At 37.4% G+C, this 17,235-nt stretch overlaps 1 protein-coding gene across 1 annotated transcript in view; it reads left to right on the forward strand.

Annotated features, from left to right (window-relative positions):
- Positions 1-17,235, forward strand: part of POLR2B (RNA polymerase II subunit B) — a 43,957-nt gene that overhangs the window by 6,834 nt on the left and 19,888 nt on the right. The window contains exons 4-14 of the mRNA XM_043448265.1: positions 1,868-2,018; positions 5,600-5,712; positions 5,839-6,058; positions 6,414-6,572; positions 9,911-10,075; positions 11,803-11,999; positions 12,150-12,269; positions 13,037-13,223; positions 15,938-16,081; positions 16,327-16,466; positions 16,565-16,676. Of these exons, the coding sequence (XP_043304200.1) occupies positions 1,868-2,018; positions 5,600-5,712; positions 5,839-6,058; positions 6,414-6,572; positions 9,911-10,075; positions 11,803-11,999; positions 12,150-12,269; positions 13,037-13,223; positions 15,938-16,081; positions 16,327-16,466; positions 16,565-16,676 (1,708 nt within the window). The remainder of the gene's footprint in view (positions 1-1,867; positions 2,019-5,599; positions 5,713-5,838; positions 6,059-6,413; positions 6,573-9,910; positions 10,076-11,802; positions 12,000-12,149; positions 12,270-13,036; positions 13,224-15,937; positions 16,082-16,326; positions 16,467-16,564; positions 16,677-17,235) is intronic.

Genomic DNA, 17,235 nt, shown 5'->3' on the forward strand with positions numbered 1-17,235 from the left:
TCCCAGGCAAGAATACTGGAGTGGGTTGCCATTTCTTCTCCAGAGGATCTTCTTGACCCAGGGAATGAGCCAATGTCTCCTGCATTGGCAGGCGGATTCTTTACAACTGAATCTGGGAATTCAGGGATACCATCGTAGTAGATACCATAAATAAGAACTATTTAAAATAATAACTATTCATAAATAAGAACTATAGTTTAGGTGTTTAAAGGGTGGCATTCTAATGAGGTACTGTTCTGATGATTTGGGGAAAAGTAGAAATGGTTCAGCTTCTTGGGGGGATGAAACTTGTCCTTAGTTTTTTAAGAGATTTTTCATTGTAAATTGTCCATAAAAACCATTGTTGTTTACTTTGCAGCTAGTGCCTTCCATGTGTCTCTTATATACCAATGGCTGACCCAAATGGTTGTGAGAAATTTCTTTCCTGTTAGCTCACAGTCTCTACTGAAGGAAATTACCTTCACCATTCTATAAATACTTACTTACTTTTATTTATTTATTTGCTGTACCAGGTCTTAGTTGTGGCATGTGGGAATTTTTAATTTTGGCCCACGAACTCTTAGTTGTGGCATTTGGCACCTAGTTCCCTGACGGAGGATCAAAACTAGCCCCTTGCATTGGGAGCACAGGGTCTTAGCCACTGGACCGCCAAGGAAGTCTCTGCCTCCATCTTTATTGAAGCTGTACCTTATATACGGGTGATTGTTACTGTGTTCTCTGCCATAGAGAACTTCGGATACTGGTAGCCATGGGTGACTGAATCAGGGTGGGACCCAAAGCCAGCCAATCTGCAGGCTGGCCAGCAACCTGTCAGATGATCTCCTGATGCGGAAATGGGAAGCTGATGGTTTGTTGGGCTATGCGTGTCACTCAGAAAATTGGTGTGAGATGAGGGAGCTAGTCAATAAGCAAAAGGGGCTAGAAGCTAGGTCCAGCTATGCAGCTCTTCCTGTGTGGTGGTGAGGGGAAAGGGTCTTCTTGCAGATAATAAGTTGTTTCTTTTTGAGCCTCTGTCCTTCATTAGGGCTTTCACAGTTTGATTTCCGTGTCTATACCACTAGCTCTGATCTCTCAACCTTGCTACATTTTTAGTGATCAGTCGTTTGCTGAGTATTTTCACTTAAATGACTTTGCCTCATCTTACCTTTAACATATGCAGAGGATAACCTTTAATCTAAAATTGAAATTCTTAACATGCTATATTTTAGTCACTGACATCATCTTTTTTTCTTATTAAAATTAAAGTTCTTATAGTTGAACATCTGAATATACCACAGAGGGATCACCGCCAGAGTCTAGTTATCATCCATCACCATACATTTTACCCCCTTCACCAATTTCACCTATAACACTAACTGCCTTCTCTCTCTGGCAACCTCTTATCTGTTCTCTATGTCTGTGAGTTTTTTTTCTTTTGTTTGTCTGTTGTTTTGGGTTTGGGTTTTTTTTCTTTTTTTTTAAAAGATTCCTCGTATGAGTGAAATCATGTGCTGTTTTTCTCTTATTTATTTCTCTTAGCGTAATATTCTCATGGCCCATCCATGTTAACGTTTTTCTCTTTGACTATACATTTTCTTTAGTTTCAAGAGATGTTTCAGAGAGATTGGATAAAGTTTATAAGGGATAGTTATAAGTTAGGGCTTCCTTCCTTACAGTTCTTACGTTGTGTTTTAGTAATTTTACCCACAAGTATAAGTCTCATTTCCTCATATTTAACAATAAGTTCTACAAAGAAAGTGTTCTAGTCTCATCCCCTTTTTGGATACATGATAGTATTTTATATAGTGATGGGTACAGAGTGATTTCTATTTTATGATTAATATTTGTTGAATGAGTTGTAACTGATTGTGAACTCATATTTTCCCAGTTCCTATTTTGATGAGAAAGGTTTGGTGAGACAACAACTGGATTCTTTTGATGAGTTTATTCAGATGTCTGTTCAAAGAATTGTGGAAGATGCTCCACCTATAGACCTACAAGCTGAAGCTCAGCATGCTAGTGGAGAAGTTGAGGAACCGGTAAGATGGTTATTTTAATAAAGTAACGTAAATAAGGGTATTGATTTGACATTTCAGTCCTTTTCTCACCTGGCTTAAAGGTTAAAAAAGAAAGTTGGTGTTTTTTGTAGTGTACTTAAAACAGTTTCTGTCAGCTCTTGATTTACTCTTAAGAGATGCATTTTTGCAAGTAATGCACAATTGTTAATTCTTATTTAGATAGTAGGTATTTAATAGAAGAGGAAACTCAGAGATATGATGAGCTACTGAGAGAAGCAAGCCAGAAATAGTCATATTACTTCAGAAAGTCCTCCTTTTTTCTTTCCAAGTGTAAGGAATCAAAAGAAAAAGTAGATGAAGGACTTCCCCTTGATTATTTGTTGCATGAAATACATTATATCAATATAAGAGAAAATAAGGGAAAATCACCCAAATATATCAGCTCTTTTAATTTTTCTAAATTCGTTTGTAGTTTTATTTTTTTTTAACACATGCATGTTTTCAGCATTGTTAAAATCATAGCAGGGCTGTCATTTTAGAATCTAGTTTTAAGTGAGTGATTGTAAAGAAGTGTGTATGTCGTCGAAAATAATGATTAGTTATTTTTTCCCTAGTTTTTTTTTCCTTATTTATTTTTAATTGGAGGATAATCACTGTACAGTGTTGTTGGTTTCTGCCATACATCAACATGAATCAGCCGTAGGTATACATATTTCCCCTCCCTCATGAACCTTTTTCCCACCTCAGTTTTTTTTTTTCTTTTTTAAAGCACTATTTATTTATTGGCTGCATGGGTTGGGGGATCTCAGTTTACCCAATCAGGGATCAAATCCACGCCATGGCAGCGAAAGCCCAGAATCCTAGCCACTAAGCCACCTGGGAATTTCATGTTCCCAGTTTTTGAGTTGAGAGGCAGCTTGATTGCTCTTGAGGAACAGGGAAAACTAAAAACCAAAATGAAGTAGAAAAGAAGTAGAATTAGACAGAGGGAGAGATTATTATTTCCTGCCAGATCAGTCCCTCTTTTCCGTAGCTCATCTCATAATGGCTGGTGTATTATTCTCATTTTGGGTGGAGATACTGCATAGACTTTGCTCTTGAGAACAAAAATAATTGACTCTTCTGGCACTGTGTTGGAAAAATGGGTGTAAAATGTCTTTTTTTTTTTTTTATGTATGGCATTTTTTTTTTTCTATATGGTCTTTTCAAAATGAGAGATAACAATACAGCATATTCAGAGTTACAAAATAAGTACTATGGAAGGAAGAGATCTCTCAAGCTTTGGTATCAGAGCTTAGTGAAAAAGATGGGAGGGACTTAAGCTGACCATGAAGGGCATTTGTCTTAGTAGAGAAAAGATATTTAATGATTTCAGCAAAAGATACTTTATATATTTGGCTTTTGGTTGGAATGGAGGGACCACTGTAGTCAGTATATTGTTTTTGACTTGATCTCTTTTTGATAGTGGAAGATAAGATGGAACTAGGTTGTTACATGCTTAAATGTCATTGGCTGTCATGGGAAATTGTGTAAAGACTGTCAAAGAATGTATATAAAGCATTATTTTAAAAAGGTTGCTTTGGAAATGATGTTTACTGGGAATGGGAAGAAATTTTGAAATAGCTTAAGTTTCAGATAATAATGGCTGAATTCCTTTTGTTTCATTATCACCAGTAGTTCTTTTTGCTCTTTACCTACTCTAGCTTGGGAAACTTGGGTATTAATAATTTTCCTCTAGTGACCTGCTTAGTTCCATCTTTTCCTTTTCTGAGGTTTGATTTAGAGAGAAATTCTGTATCCATTTAACTCTGGAAAGTTCTCTTGGATCTTGTTTTATTGGGTAGCAGATAATTATTTAATTGAAAATTTTTTTCTTTTTTCTTTCTTTTCTTTTTTTAACTGTGAAATAAGCTATAGTCAGCCATGGTTGGAAATTCTCATTCCTTTATGTAGAATAGTAATTAGGATTTTCTGTTGTTGTTGGTTTTGGTTTTTTTTTTTTATTCCCCTTTGCACTCAGTATTATAAGAAGGTGGCTATCATACTGATTCCATACATCTCTTACACAGAAATGCCCCCTCAAGGATTCCCAGTTATCTGCCCATGGGAATTGGCAGTTAGTGAATGGGACAGAATGCTAAGTCTCAGGAAGGTTTCTTGAGACGTTTTTGTGGGAAGTTTTGGGTCAAAGGGAGAGATGAAACCCAACAATGAGCATTCCATCCTTCATCTTCCTGGGGAAGTTCCCATCCCAAAGGTTTTCTGAAGAAAGGCACCTCTCTCAGCAACCTAGAGATGGGAGGTGCCCAGACCTACTGCCTGGATTGGGTTGAGGCAGAAGAGGACAGCGTTAAGCAGCAGAGCTCACAGACCCAGGGCAGAGAAGTGAAATGCCTGTGGGGGAGAGAAGGGGACTAAAAGAGCCCAGAGGTCCAAGTCATAAATTCCACCCTGTCTCCAGTTCTGAGCAGAAACTCTTCTTCCCAAGACTCAAGTGGAGTTTTAATTCGGGGACTGGCTTTTCTCCAGGGCACAGAGAGGACAAGTCAGGCGGAGATCCAATGGTAGTGAAGGTGGAGAGTTAAGGTATCAGACACAGAGGCGGACACTCCCACAACAAACACAGACCCCAGCAGTTTGGAAGCTATAAGCCAGGATCAGGGTAAAAAAAAATTCCAGCTGTGTTTGAAATATAGGATTTTGTAGACCCTCTTCAATAAAATTTAAATCACTGCTTCCATGCTGCCCCTTCCTAAGTTCCCAGTATTTTTTCCAAGACTAGAGGTCTGGGCAGTAAGAAGAAATAGGAGGAAATACCAACACTGGAAATGCCACTACCCACCCCCACTGTTCTATACAAAAGAGTGCTCTGTCCTTCCCCTCGCTGTTGGGATGAAGGCTGGGTGAAGGCAAAAGGAGGAGAACCCTCAGCATGGTCCTTCTCGCGCTTTGAAGTGTAATTGCATCACAGGGCATAGAAGTGGTGGAGAAAATACAGGCTCTAGGAGATCGTGGGAGCATAATCCCGTCAAAGGAGGAGGAGGGCGCTTTCTTCAGATGCTGCCTGTGTCAGATGTGCTCAGAGCCTGCCTTTCAGTGCTGCAAAGAGGGCTGAGAAGGAAGGGGAGGCGGGCACAGGTTGGGGTGAGGGTGGGGCACCTACAGACAAGATGGAGTCTTAGTCCCTGTGACCCCAGATGATCCTGCAAGCATCACTTGGGGGGCTGGATGAGAAGTCACCCAGGAGCTCTTCTTGGATTTTTTGAGGGAGTGAAGAGCCAGGAATGGTGGTCTTCACTGGAGTGACTGCTGGATCTTTTCTTTGGCTGACTGCAGCACCTGATACTTGATCTGCTCCTTAATGCCGCCAGGTGTACCACTTTTTTCTCTTTCACCTTAAGAGAGTGATGAAGTATAAAACTTGATGTCTATGGAATATGGATAGTGACTGTGGAGAGTCACCATTTTAGTAAAGTGGATGAACTTTGGCATTTTCTAGAGCTGTTTCTACTCAAAATGTTAATGTTGATTAAAACGGAATCATTAAACCTTTTATGGAAAAAATTATTTACTTTTTTCCATGGTTTTTGGTTTCATTTTAGCCAAGATATTTGCTGAAGTTTGAACAGATTTACCTGTCCAAGCCCACCCATTGGGAAAGAGATGGTGCTCCATCACCAATGATGCCAAATGAGGCCAGATTAAGAAATCTCACGTAAGAAACCGTGTTTCTTTTCCAGCAGCTGATTTTGAAATAAAAATCAGAAAATAAAATTTTGGCCAGTTGAGAGTTTTAGCAAATACCTTACTGTTAACTTGTGATCTACTTTTATTTTCAAAGGTACTCTGCTCCACTTTATGTTGACATAACAAAAACAGTCATTAAAGAAGGTGAAGAACAACTTCAGACACAGCATCAGAAAACTTTTATAGGAAAAATTCCAATTATGTTGCGTTCAACTTACTGCCTATTGAATGGCTTAACCGATCGTGATCTTTGTGAGTTAAATGAATGTCCCTTGGATCCTGGTGGCTACTTCATTATTAATGGATCAGAAAAGGTATAGTAGCATTATTTATAAAAAACACCAAATGATCATTAAGCTCATGAAAGTTGAAATTAAAAGTAAATTTTTGTGTAATAATCTGGAAGTAGAAGTTGAATTATTAGGGAGGTGACAGCTGAATTTATATTAAATCAAAACTTTGTTTAGCTGTATATAATATATACTAGAAATTTGGTCAGTTTGAGCTTAATGTGTTTCAGTGAAGTGTTTATGCAAAGTGGAATATGTAAAGTTTAAGAATTGTCATTTCAGTGAGCTTGTATAGTCAGGTTAAGATGCAGCTTTCACTGTTCTTTCTAGTTCAGAGACCTTGTGTGTTTTATGGCTGTAACTTTTATTGTCCATGTAGGTTCTGATTGCTCAAGAGAAAATGGCAACAAACACAGTCTATGTGTTTGCCAAAAAGGATTCTAAATATGCCTACACAGGAGAGTGTAGATCATGTCTGGAGAATTCTTCTCGACCCACAAGCACTATCTGGGTTAGCATGCTGGCAAGAGGAGGACAGGTATGGAATATTACATGATATTGTTTGGGTTTATTCCTTCTGATTTAGTTCTGTAAGTTACCAGGCTGCATGCTTTGTCAAAAAGTTTTTCTGGAGCATACTATCAGTGTTGTATGAAAGGCATTTTATTCTTTATTAATACTTATTGCTGTGTAGCAAATTACTCCAGTGACAACATTTATCCTGTGTCAGTTTCTGGGTGTGGATTAGCTGGGTCCTCTGGTCGCAAGGCTGCGATCAGGGTTTTTGGGCCACAGTCATTGTAAGGCTCCTTCTTGTGGTGGTTGGCAAGGTTCAGTTCCTTGCCACGTGGTGCCCCTCCATATCGCCCCTGGCAACATGGCAGCTTGCTTGTCAGAGTGATTGAGCAGAGCCATAGAGCGTATGAACAAGATGGAAATGGCCGTCTTTTATGCCGTGATCTTGAGGGCAACATCCTGTCGTCTGTGCCATGTTCTTTTTGTTAGTTGCAATTCAGCACATCCAGTCTATTCTCCAGGGGGACCACACAGGGCAGTCATAGAGGCAGGGATCATTGAGCGTCATCGTAGAAGCCACCCAGCATAGGCACGTTACTTACGATAATGTAATCTAACAAAGGCATTTCTTGACTATAGCTGTGTGCCAACTATGTTACTTAGGTCACTTGATTTAATTTTTGTGTTTCCCCTGGAAATTTGTTGTAATTAATTTCATGTATGTTTTTATTTGTTAAAATTTTTAATGTAAGTCATTTATGCACATTAAAGTGGTTCAGAAAAGTACAAAAAAATGTATTCTATAAAAAGTAGTCTTCCTTTGACCTCTAGATCTCTTCCCTTAGAAGCAGCTACTTTTGACAATTTCTCACGAGTCCATTCAGAAATGTCTTCATTCAAAAACAATGTTTGCACCTTGCTGGTATCTTTTAAAGACAAGTTTAGGTCAGCAGTTTTTCACTGTTTCTGAGATGTGACGCTCCACGTATGGAGGTAGTGTAATTTATTGAGCCATTCCCTGTGATGGATGTTTAGGTTTCCAGTCTTGTGCTCTTACAAACACTTCTGCAGAGTGCCATGTCACTGTGATGTTTTATAAAGAAGAACTTAACATAGAGGTTTAAGAGCCTCAAGTTAAAAATCTCATGTAGAATAAGTGTTTTAAAGAATTAAAATGGTTTTTCCTTGTGACTGGGGGTAGAATGGAGCCCAGCTACAAGTGTTTGGGAAAGATCCCCCGGTGATTGTGATGTAGATTCTTAATTGATAAGTATTGGCCTGGATTATGGAGGGCAGAGGTATAAGGAACACAGTATATTAGGGAGATTATCATGGAAGCTATGGGCAAAATCAATTAATCAGAGGCAGAGAAAGGAAAATCATCTAGTTTTAGTGATAAAGTTTGATATAATATGAGGATGACTCAGGATCCAATGGTTCTTTCCAGAATTTTCATTTAATCAGTTGAGGAATGGGGCTTGAGGACTCATGTTGTATTTAATTCCCTGGAGTATTCTCATGCGAAGCCAGAGTTGAAAATCACTAAGCAAAAACATAAGGTCTTTGTCTTATAATCATGAAATAAAATGAAAAGGATAACATTTTAAAGGGAACGAAATGAACAGTTGAGGTGTATGGTCTTTATTTTGGTGACATTTCAATATACATGTATATTTCTATGTAGTTATTTTTAGGGGATTTTGCTTTTGCTTTTTCTGACTGTGCCATGTGGTTTGCAAGATCTTAGTTCCCTAACCAGGGATTGAACCCATGCCCCAGCAGTGAAAGGGCTAAGTCCTAACCACTGGACCAGCAGGCAACTCCCTCTGTGTAGTGTTTTTAACTTTTTTAAATTCAGAGATAATTGTTCATAGTGATTCTGTCCACTTGGAAGTTGTGGCTAAAAGGTGTCGCCACCTGCCCGTTCCCATCCTCCGTATGCTTTTGCCGTGCTCTAGTCAAATCTGCCCGAGCGTGGGACACTTGGTATCACAGCTGTTTGCATCAGCCGGGCTTTGTATAATCATTGCCCAGGGCCTCACTGTCTTTTGCCTGTTTGTGCCCACAGTAGCTATTTTATAACAATCTGAAACCTTCCCTCACCTCTTGAAATTTACAAATTAGGAAATGGAGTTTAATTACTTGCATTGGGCCTTGAGGCTTGCTGACAAACAGGCTGAAATTAGTATTCTCAGCCATTGAATTTCCTGTACCTTATTAAGCTCCTGAAGTGCGTGTGCCCCAAAAGATGACTAGTCGGTCTGCCTGAAGTGCAAACACTGTGGTTATGAGTGTCAATAGCCTATAGGTAACCATGGGAAAAAAAAAAGATTGTATTGTTCTATCCTGAGGTTTAAGATAAAGTAGGGAACTTCCAAGAATTGATTTTTAGAGAGAATGTAGTGATGCGAGCAGTACATGATGTAGGCATTCTTTTTAAATGTTTTGCATATTCTGAAAAAGGTCTATGATGAAACAGGTGGAGTAATTGTTGAAATAACCGAATGGAGGTTGGAGTTGTGAGGATTATGGGTACAGGAAAAAGACCAAGGTGAAGATTTAGGTATCATTTGTGAAAAGTTGTTACTGAACACTCGTGAGATGAAATAAGGTTTCTAAGGAAGGAGGCCTGAAGTAGGAGGAAGACAACAGAAACAGTTATTAAGTGGACCATGATAATGTAGGATTATGAGGCTAAGAGAAGATAGAGTTTGATACTAAAGGAAAGAAATTTGATTAAAATTGAGATACCACGTGTTTGTATGCCAGGGAAGGCTGGTGACTTATTTCATTTCTGTGTGCAATTGAAGAGAGAAATTGTAGAAGAGAAGCTTATATGGAAGAGACTGTTTTTTAATATTGAATAATCATTCATATTTGGAGATACCTCACCGACCAACTCTCCGTTTATTTTTCATTCTGTTCTTAGCTTTTTCCCACATTTGCCTATCTATTGTCTCTCTTATCTTTCCTTCATCAATTTCTTCCAAACTTCCTAATTTTTTTGGTTGGGGGAAAGGACGAAGGGTAGTCTGTGTTTATGTTCTTTTGCAGTCAGAGTTTCCAGATACAGTCTTGAGGTGTTCTAGAGAATCTTGGCAAACAGAAAGTAGAGAATGGAAATTCTCTCAGGTCTGAATGACCAGCCTGTCTGTCAAATAAGTAAACCTGTTGCAGTGGTTTTTGAAAAGCAGCCGTAGGAATATGAGTATTTCCTTAAGAGTATGAGAGGCATGTAAGGCATGAGAGACATGCTTTTTTTGAAATACATACAATGGACATTTATATGAAATCATTCTTATGATGTTTATATAGGCTGTAATCTCTGTATTCTCATATTCTAATGATTTTTTTTCCTAGGGTGCAAAAAAGAGTGCTATTGGTCAACGTATTGTGGCAACCCTACCGTATATCAAGCAAGAAGTTCCCATCATTATTGTGTTTAGAGCGTTAGGTTTTGTGTCTGACAGAGATATTTTAGAGCATATTATTTATGATTTTGAAGATCCAGAGATGATGGAAATGGTAATGTGCAAGCAAAATGTATTCATAGTGTTTTTTAAGAGGTTTAAAGTTACTGACTGTTGTTAATCCTAAAACACAAAAGAAAGCTGCTCTGAAGATCACTTTAACTGTTGTAAACCCCATTCTATTTACTGTATAGCAAAAGCCTTCAGCCCTGCTTTGACTTTTTTTTCTGACAATGGTATGTAAAATTGACCTGAAAACTAGAGGCAGCCAGAGTTCATTGACAGCAGTAAAGCAGAAATAGTAATAAGGAAAATCGTAAAGGCACACTAGTCTGATGCAGTTTAGTAAGGGGAACAGAAGAGTTGGTATCTTTAAAAAACACAAAACACTTTTGTTTTGAAAACATTCCAAACTTACAGAAAAGTTACAGATAACTCTTATGTAGCCTGTGCCTGTCTTTAGCAGCTGTTACCTTTGCCACATTTGTTTTAGGATTCTTTTTATCTATGTATACACATTGTTTTTTTCTGGATCATTTGAAAGTGAGTTTTAGGCATCATGCCCCTTTATTCCTAAATACTTCAGTGTGTATTTCATAAGAATCAGGATATTTACTCATAATCATAGTGCAGTTTTGAAAATTGGTATTTTGGTGTAGTACATACTGTTAACCTGGAGATATTCAAGTTTTTGCCAGAGATATTGATAATGTCCTTAAGGGCATTTTTTCCCCCCTGGTTCAAAATCCAGTCAATCATCTATTACATGTTGTTTTTAATGTTTGCTTAATCTCTTTTAATCTTCCCTGTCTCCGGTTGTTTCATAACACTGAAGTTTTTCAGGCGGGTAGGCCATTATATTTTGAATATCCTTCAACTTGGATTTTTCTGATATTTCCTTATGATTAGATTCAGTTTATGCCATTTGTTGGCAGGACAAATCTAGAGGTCATATTGTGTGCTTCCCAGGGCATGACATCAGGAGTCACATGATGTCATTTTGTCCCATCATTGGTAATGTTAACTTCACAGCGGCAGCTGTTAGGTTCCTCCACTGTAAAGTTACTACTTTTATGGGAAGGTTTGTTGAGTCTAGATAAATATGCATTTCCTCATCAATTGTCCTTGTCTAAGGTGTACTTGGTATTCTTAAAGTTGTCCTGAATTATCCAAAGTCTTTAAGACTACAGAGAAATAAAGTAAAATATAGGCTAAACATTGGTCACAAAGTTAGAAAGTGAAGTATATTTTAGAGTATTGATATGATTACATGACAAAATGGATTCTGTTTAGATTTTACTTTAAGCTTTTGGCAATAGTTATGCTTTTTTTCCCCTTAATACTTAAAGATAAGTATTTAGATAGTTAAAGGATAAACCTCTTAAACCAAGGCTGACAACATTATGACACATTTATTTATTTGAGCTTAGTTTGGGTGTTAAACTTCTCTAAATTGATTTTAGATATTTGAAAGGAACTTTTTTAAGCTACTGTTTATTAAAATGTAAAAAAAAAACCCTCAAACCCACTGTGCTCTGTTATAATGGAATTATTTGTATTTTTCTGGAAAAGTATGATTGTCCATGCTGATCATTTTTTTCAGAGTTCCCTAAATCAATAAGGTGTTTTTAAGTTCTAGGATTTTGTGGTTCCTTGAATTTTTAAAAATATTTGCATATTTAGTTAGGTGTTCATAGGGATATTTAACATATTATAAATTGACAATTGCCTTATCTTAAAGATAATGAATTAAAAAATAATTTTATTTTAATTAACGGATAGGTTAAACCATCACTCGATGAAGCTTTTGTCATCCAAGAACAGAATGTTGCACTAAATTTCATTGGTTCAAGAGGGGCAAAGCCTGGTGTTACCAAAGAGAAAAGAATTAAATATGCCAAGGAAGTATTACAGAAAGAAATGCTCCCTCATGTTGGTGTCAGTGATTTTTGTGAGACAAAGAAAGCTTATTTCTTGGGGTAGGTCATATTTCATTGTTTTAAGTTCTTTGCTAAGATGCGGTTGAGATGAAGTTTTTCTTAAAGCTGAAAATGTCAAAATTGATGTTTTTAATATATGTTAAAAAAGAACGCCAAAACCATGTGCTTTCTCTTTCTCTTTTTCTAAAGGTACATGGTTCATAGGTTGCTGCTAGCAGCTTTGGGTAGAAGAGAATTAGATGACAGAGATCACTATGGAAACAAAAGATTGGACCTTGCTGGACCACTACTTGCATTCTTATTTAGAGGGTAAGAAATTATAGAATGATACTCTTAAAAGTAGATAAATTTCACTTTAGATTGGTTACGGCACATGGGGGTGCTAAAAAACTATCTTGGCGTGCATAATGGGTACATGTGAAGTTAGGTACGTTCTTTGCCACTTGTACAGTTTAGTTCTGCTTCATATCTGAGAATTTCAAGATTGTGGGGACATTTATCACTTGTGTACATTTTCTTTATTCCTCTCCACCATTGCAAAGCATTTGAGAAAGCTCAATTATTGATTGACTTTCTGAGTGCTGATATTGGAATTCTTATTAACTCTGCTTTGAAGTTTATAAAAACACAAAAACTAGAGAGGAAGCAGTGGTTGTGTCAGAATTAAGGTTATATGTGATTTTTATTTTATTCTTAATATGTTTTTATATTTTCTATAATGAACATATACTACTTCTATAATTGGAAAAACTTATTTGTAAAAATTAGGTAGACAGTTCAGCACAAAAATGATATTAGCAATGTTTTGTGCATGTTCTGTTATTTATTGTGTTGTATATTAGTGTTTTTCAACCTTGTTTTGTTACCACCCATTAAGGAACCCTCTTTCGACTATTTTTTCCCTTACTGCTTTACTTGTGTGTGTTTTTGTATTGTATGTACATCTGTGCTTTTCATATAAAAAAGAATACCCACCCCCCCATCTCAATCACTTTTCACTTCCTGTGGGTAACAGTGTCCTTGTTAAAGAATTCATATTACAGACCCTGACATGTTTAAAACATTTTATTGGGCAGAATGTTTAAGAATTTGCTTAAAGAAGTACGGATCTATGCCCAGAAGTTCATTGATCGTGGAAAAGATTTCAACTTGGAATTGGCAATTAAAACAAGGATTATATCTGATGGCCTAAAATATTCTTTGGCTACTGGAAACTGGGGTGATCAAAAGAAAGCTCATCAAGCCAGAGCTGGAGTATCTCAGGTAAGGATGTCAACTGTGACTACAGGTTTGGTAAGAAAGCAGTATGAAACTAATAGAATCTTCATTTATTGAATGTAAATTGTTTTCCCTTTTTTTTTCTTGGTCAGATATAAAAGCACCTGGAGGCTTTTGAATTATGAAGGTGAAAATTTTCTTAAGTTAGCTGTTAGCATTACTAAGAGATTTTAAAGTTTTGACTCTCATCAAGATATCTAATAAATTCACATAGGTTTTTAGGAGGTAAAACAGTCTATGTTCTTGAAATTTTTGTCTTAAAAATTCCATATTAGAAACTGATACCCAGGGAATGAATTAATTTGTGTAATGTAATACTTGTAACACACATTTCTGTATGTTGCCCTGTTTTATGTACAGTGACTGCAGTAGGTACTCTCAGAATGATTAATGGGGGAAACATTTTACAAAAATGTCTCACCAGGTGTTTTTATTTATTTTTCATAATTACTTTTCATATGAGATTTAAAACGTACCATGTACATGTTTAGCTTTATGGACGGGATCTCCCCCTCATTTGCTTTTCTTTTTTTTTTTTTAAAACAAGTCTGCACCAGCATCACCTGAGTAATTTGGCATTCAGACACCAACTTTAACCTCCTGATTCCTGGAAGCCTAAATATCTTAAGAATTATGGAAGGATGCTCATAGCCCAGTTAAATTCCTAGTTTCTTTTAGTTTAGTAAGGATTTGTTGACTCTAGTTGGTGTTTGTGATGCTGGGTTCACAGGTTGATTCCAGCCCTCAAGGAGCTCACCATCTATTAGAGGAAACATTTGCCCTTGTATGTCTCACCATGCCTTGAGCCGAATTATGATAAATGCCATCCTGCCAGTTGAGTTCAGTTCCTGGGTTTTAAGATGTGCCAAGAGCACTGTCACACATTGGGTCTGCAAAAAATGAGTAAAACATGATCCCTGGTCTTCAGTAGCTTACAGTCTGTACTCACAGATGTAAACAGATATCACGGCGTGGTACAGGGAGTATTAAATGAGAGCTATGCACGCTTGCTCTGTGGGCCTGCTGGAGAAAGGCATAGAGCACTGCCCGAGAGTGTGAACAGAAATGTTTTCTTTAGGAGGTGGCACGTGGGCTGGATTTTGAAGGTTAGTTGAGAAATAGCCCAAGCCTTGGAGGAGGGTAGAACCAATAGCTTATAGGAAAACTGGAGAAAATTTCTTTATATCCTGAAAAGAGGGACAGAGGGAGAAAAGGGCACATGTATGTGGGAGGAGCTAGATCATTCTAATGTTTTCAAATCAAAGTGGGAGAGTTAGAAAGGTGGGATTGGAGAAGGGAGCTTGGGAACACCTCGTAGAGGGGCATTCATTTTTGCTTTTAAGGTAGCTTCACAGTAAATGTCATTGTGGAGAAAAGATTTGAGAAGGGCATAGTTGGTGGCAGAAAGATTGTTGCAACAGATTGGGAGCCTGCAGTAGAACAGTTCTATGGAGGTAGAGAGTGGTGTCAGATTTGAGAAATATAGGAAGTTTGGAAAGCTGTGTGATTGGCTGAATGATGGAAAACTCCATAGAACAGAGAGAACAGTTCTTCCTGGAGGTGGTCAGATGTCTTCTGTAGAAGTGGTAGAGTTTCCCCAAGCAGAGCAGAATGGGGAGTGCATCCCATGCCGTGGCAGTTGCGTGTCAGAGTTGTGGAGGTGAGGAGGGTTTGGCAGTGTGGGTGGAGGACAGGAGTTCTGAAGACTGTGGGAGGGGAAGGTTGTCTGGGACTCCCTTGAAAAGAGCTTCAGTGTCATGCTCCTCTAGCTGGTGGAGAACTGTCTAATATTTTTTAATTTGGTGAGTGATGTGAACTTACCTGTATCTGTGCTTTAATAATTCTGGTAACTGAGCAGAGTAGATTGGAGAGGACATTGCAGGGACTTAGGAGCTGATGATAGTAGTACAGGTAAGAGGTGAGGAGCTGGTTTTTTGCTGTGACACTGGGAATGGACGGTTTAGCTTTTTGGGGAAGTTGGGAAATAGAGTTGACAGGATATATTTATTAATGTATGAAAGGAAGAAGTCAGAGACAAAGATGTCGTGAGATTTCTAGGTTGGGAGATAAAGGGAACCATGATAGATTTAGGAAGAGGAAAGACGATGGATTGTTGTAGGTGTGGGGAAAGAGGTGATGTGTTTCTAGGTACACTGAGATGGTGTTGATTGCTTTATATCTCTCTGAATATTACCGTACTTACACAAGTCTTACCTTGCTTAGTGTTCTATAAATATTGAATCTCTGTGTTGGGTTCAGAGGCCTCAACCTGGAAAAAGTTCTGGGACAGGTAAGTGATGTTCGCTATGGTCAAAGGAATGAGAGTTGGTAGCATATAGCACTTAGTGCCTGATGTTTGCTAAGTACTGTTCTAGGTACGGGGATACAACGGAGAACAAAACAAGTTAAAAAAACCCCACTAACATCCAAATGTTTGGAGATAGGCCATAACACATTTATGTGGCATGTTAGAACTGTGTGTCATATATTTGCCATCCTTGCTGTAAGGATCAGTTAAGTTAAAAGAGTGAACAGAATTATCCAGGGCAGATTGGAGAAAGGAAGGATGGAAACAGTTGGACACTGAGTGGATTATATGTGAAAATATGACTTTGCCTCATTTTAGCATTTGCCAAAAATATGATAGTGTGAGTAACAGAAATGCCCAAGCTCTGTAAAGATTTGTTATTGTTTTCTAGGTATTAAATCGCCTGACTTTTGCATCTACTCTTTCTCACCTGCGTCGTTTAAATTCTCCCATTGGTAGAGATGGCAAGCTAGCAAAACCCAGACAATTGCATAATACATTATGGGGAATGGTGTGTCCTGCTGAGACCCCAGAGGTAATACATTAGAATTTATGTTCAAGACAAAAAGTACAAGAATTATCGTGTAGAGTATGATTACTTTTATAAGTACTTTTTAATTTTATTTAATTATCTAAGTGTAGTATAGAACTAAGATATTATAATTTTGTTTTTAGGAAGTAAGAATATATTCTGAAATCAAATTGGAGGGGAAGTGTGGAAAAGAATTTTGAAAGGCATGTTAAATCAGTATGAGTAATATGTACTTTATTTATTCCAAGGGTCATGCTGTAGGACTTGTGAAGAATTTAGCCCTGATGGCTTATATTTCAGTTGGATCTCAACCTTCTCCAATTCTGGAATTTTTAGAAGAATGGAGTATGGAAAATTTAGAAGAAATTTCTCCTGCAGCTATTGCTGAGTTTGTATAGATGCAGTTAAAAAAAAAACTTGTTAATTTTTGGTTATAGCTTATTACAGAGTTACTAAGTACAAAATACTTTTGGTTTTCTATTTTAGTGCAACCAAGATTTTTGTTAATGGCTGTTGGGTTGGAATACATAAAGATCCTGAACAGCTTATGAACACACTACGGAAGTTGCGGCGTCAGATGGACATCATTGTGTCTGAAGTAAGAATCTTTAATTATTTAAGAGGATGTGATCTCTGGAATTTCTGAACAAGGCATAAGGCTAAGTGAAAGTTATCTTTGCATTGATACCTTTCTTGAACTGGTGTCCTTTGAATTTTAAAGTACGCTCTAAAAAGTCTAGATGATGTTTTGAGCTAGATTTAATAATAAGGTATTGCTTGCTTTAATGCCTTAGATATATACATCTAAAGTTTTGACATGTAATTTATTATTATATTTTGGAATTCAGATTACATTTTAAAGTACATTCTTTTGAGACTCTTTTTGTGAAGCTGACAGTGCTTTTAAAAAGGGAATGATCATCTCTGATAACCTCCTTTGTTGGAATCCAGAGATTGATTCTTGAAATGTGATACCCCTCTAATTAGATTCTTTTATGTTTAGGTGGATGTTGACGTGCTCTGGGTATAGGATTTTTTTTTTTTAATCATCAAAATACCAAATGAACTTTATTTCTCCCCAAAATATGGCTTTTACTTTCAGTGTAATACGTTGAGGTCTGGACTCAGTCTTTTTTTGATTTCCCCAAATCTGCACC

The sequence above is a fragment of the Cervus canadensis genome, chromosome 26, assembly GCF_019320065.1.
Source record: "Cervus canadensis isolate Bull #8, Minnesota chromosome 26, ASM1932006v1, whole genome shotgun sequence".
Lineage (NCBI taxonomy): Eukaryota > Metazoa > Chordata > Mammalia > Artiodactyla > Cervidae > Cervus > Cervus canadensis.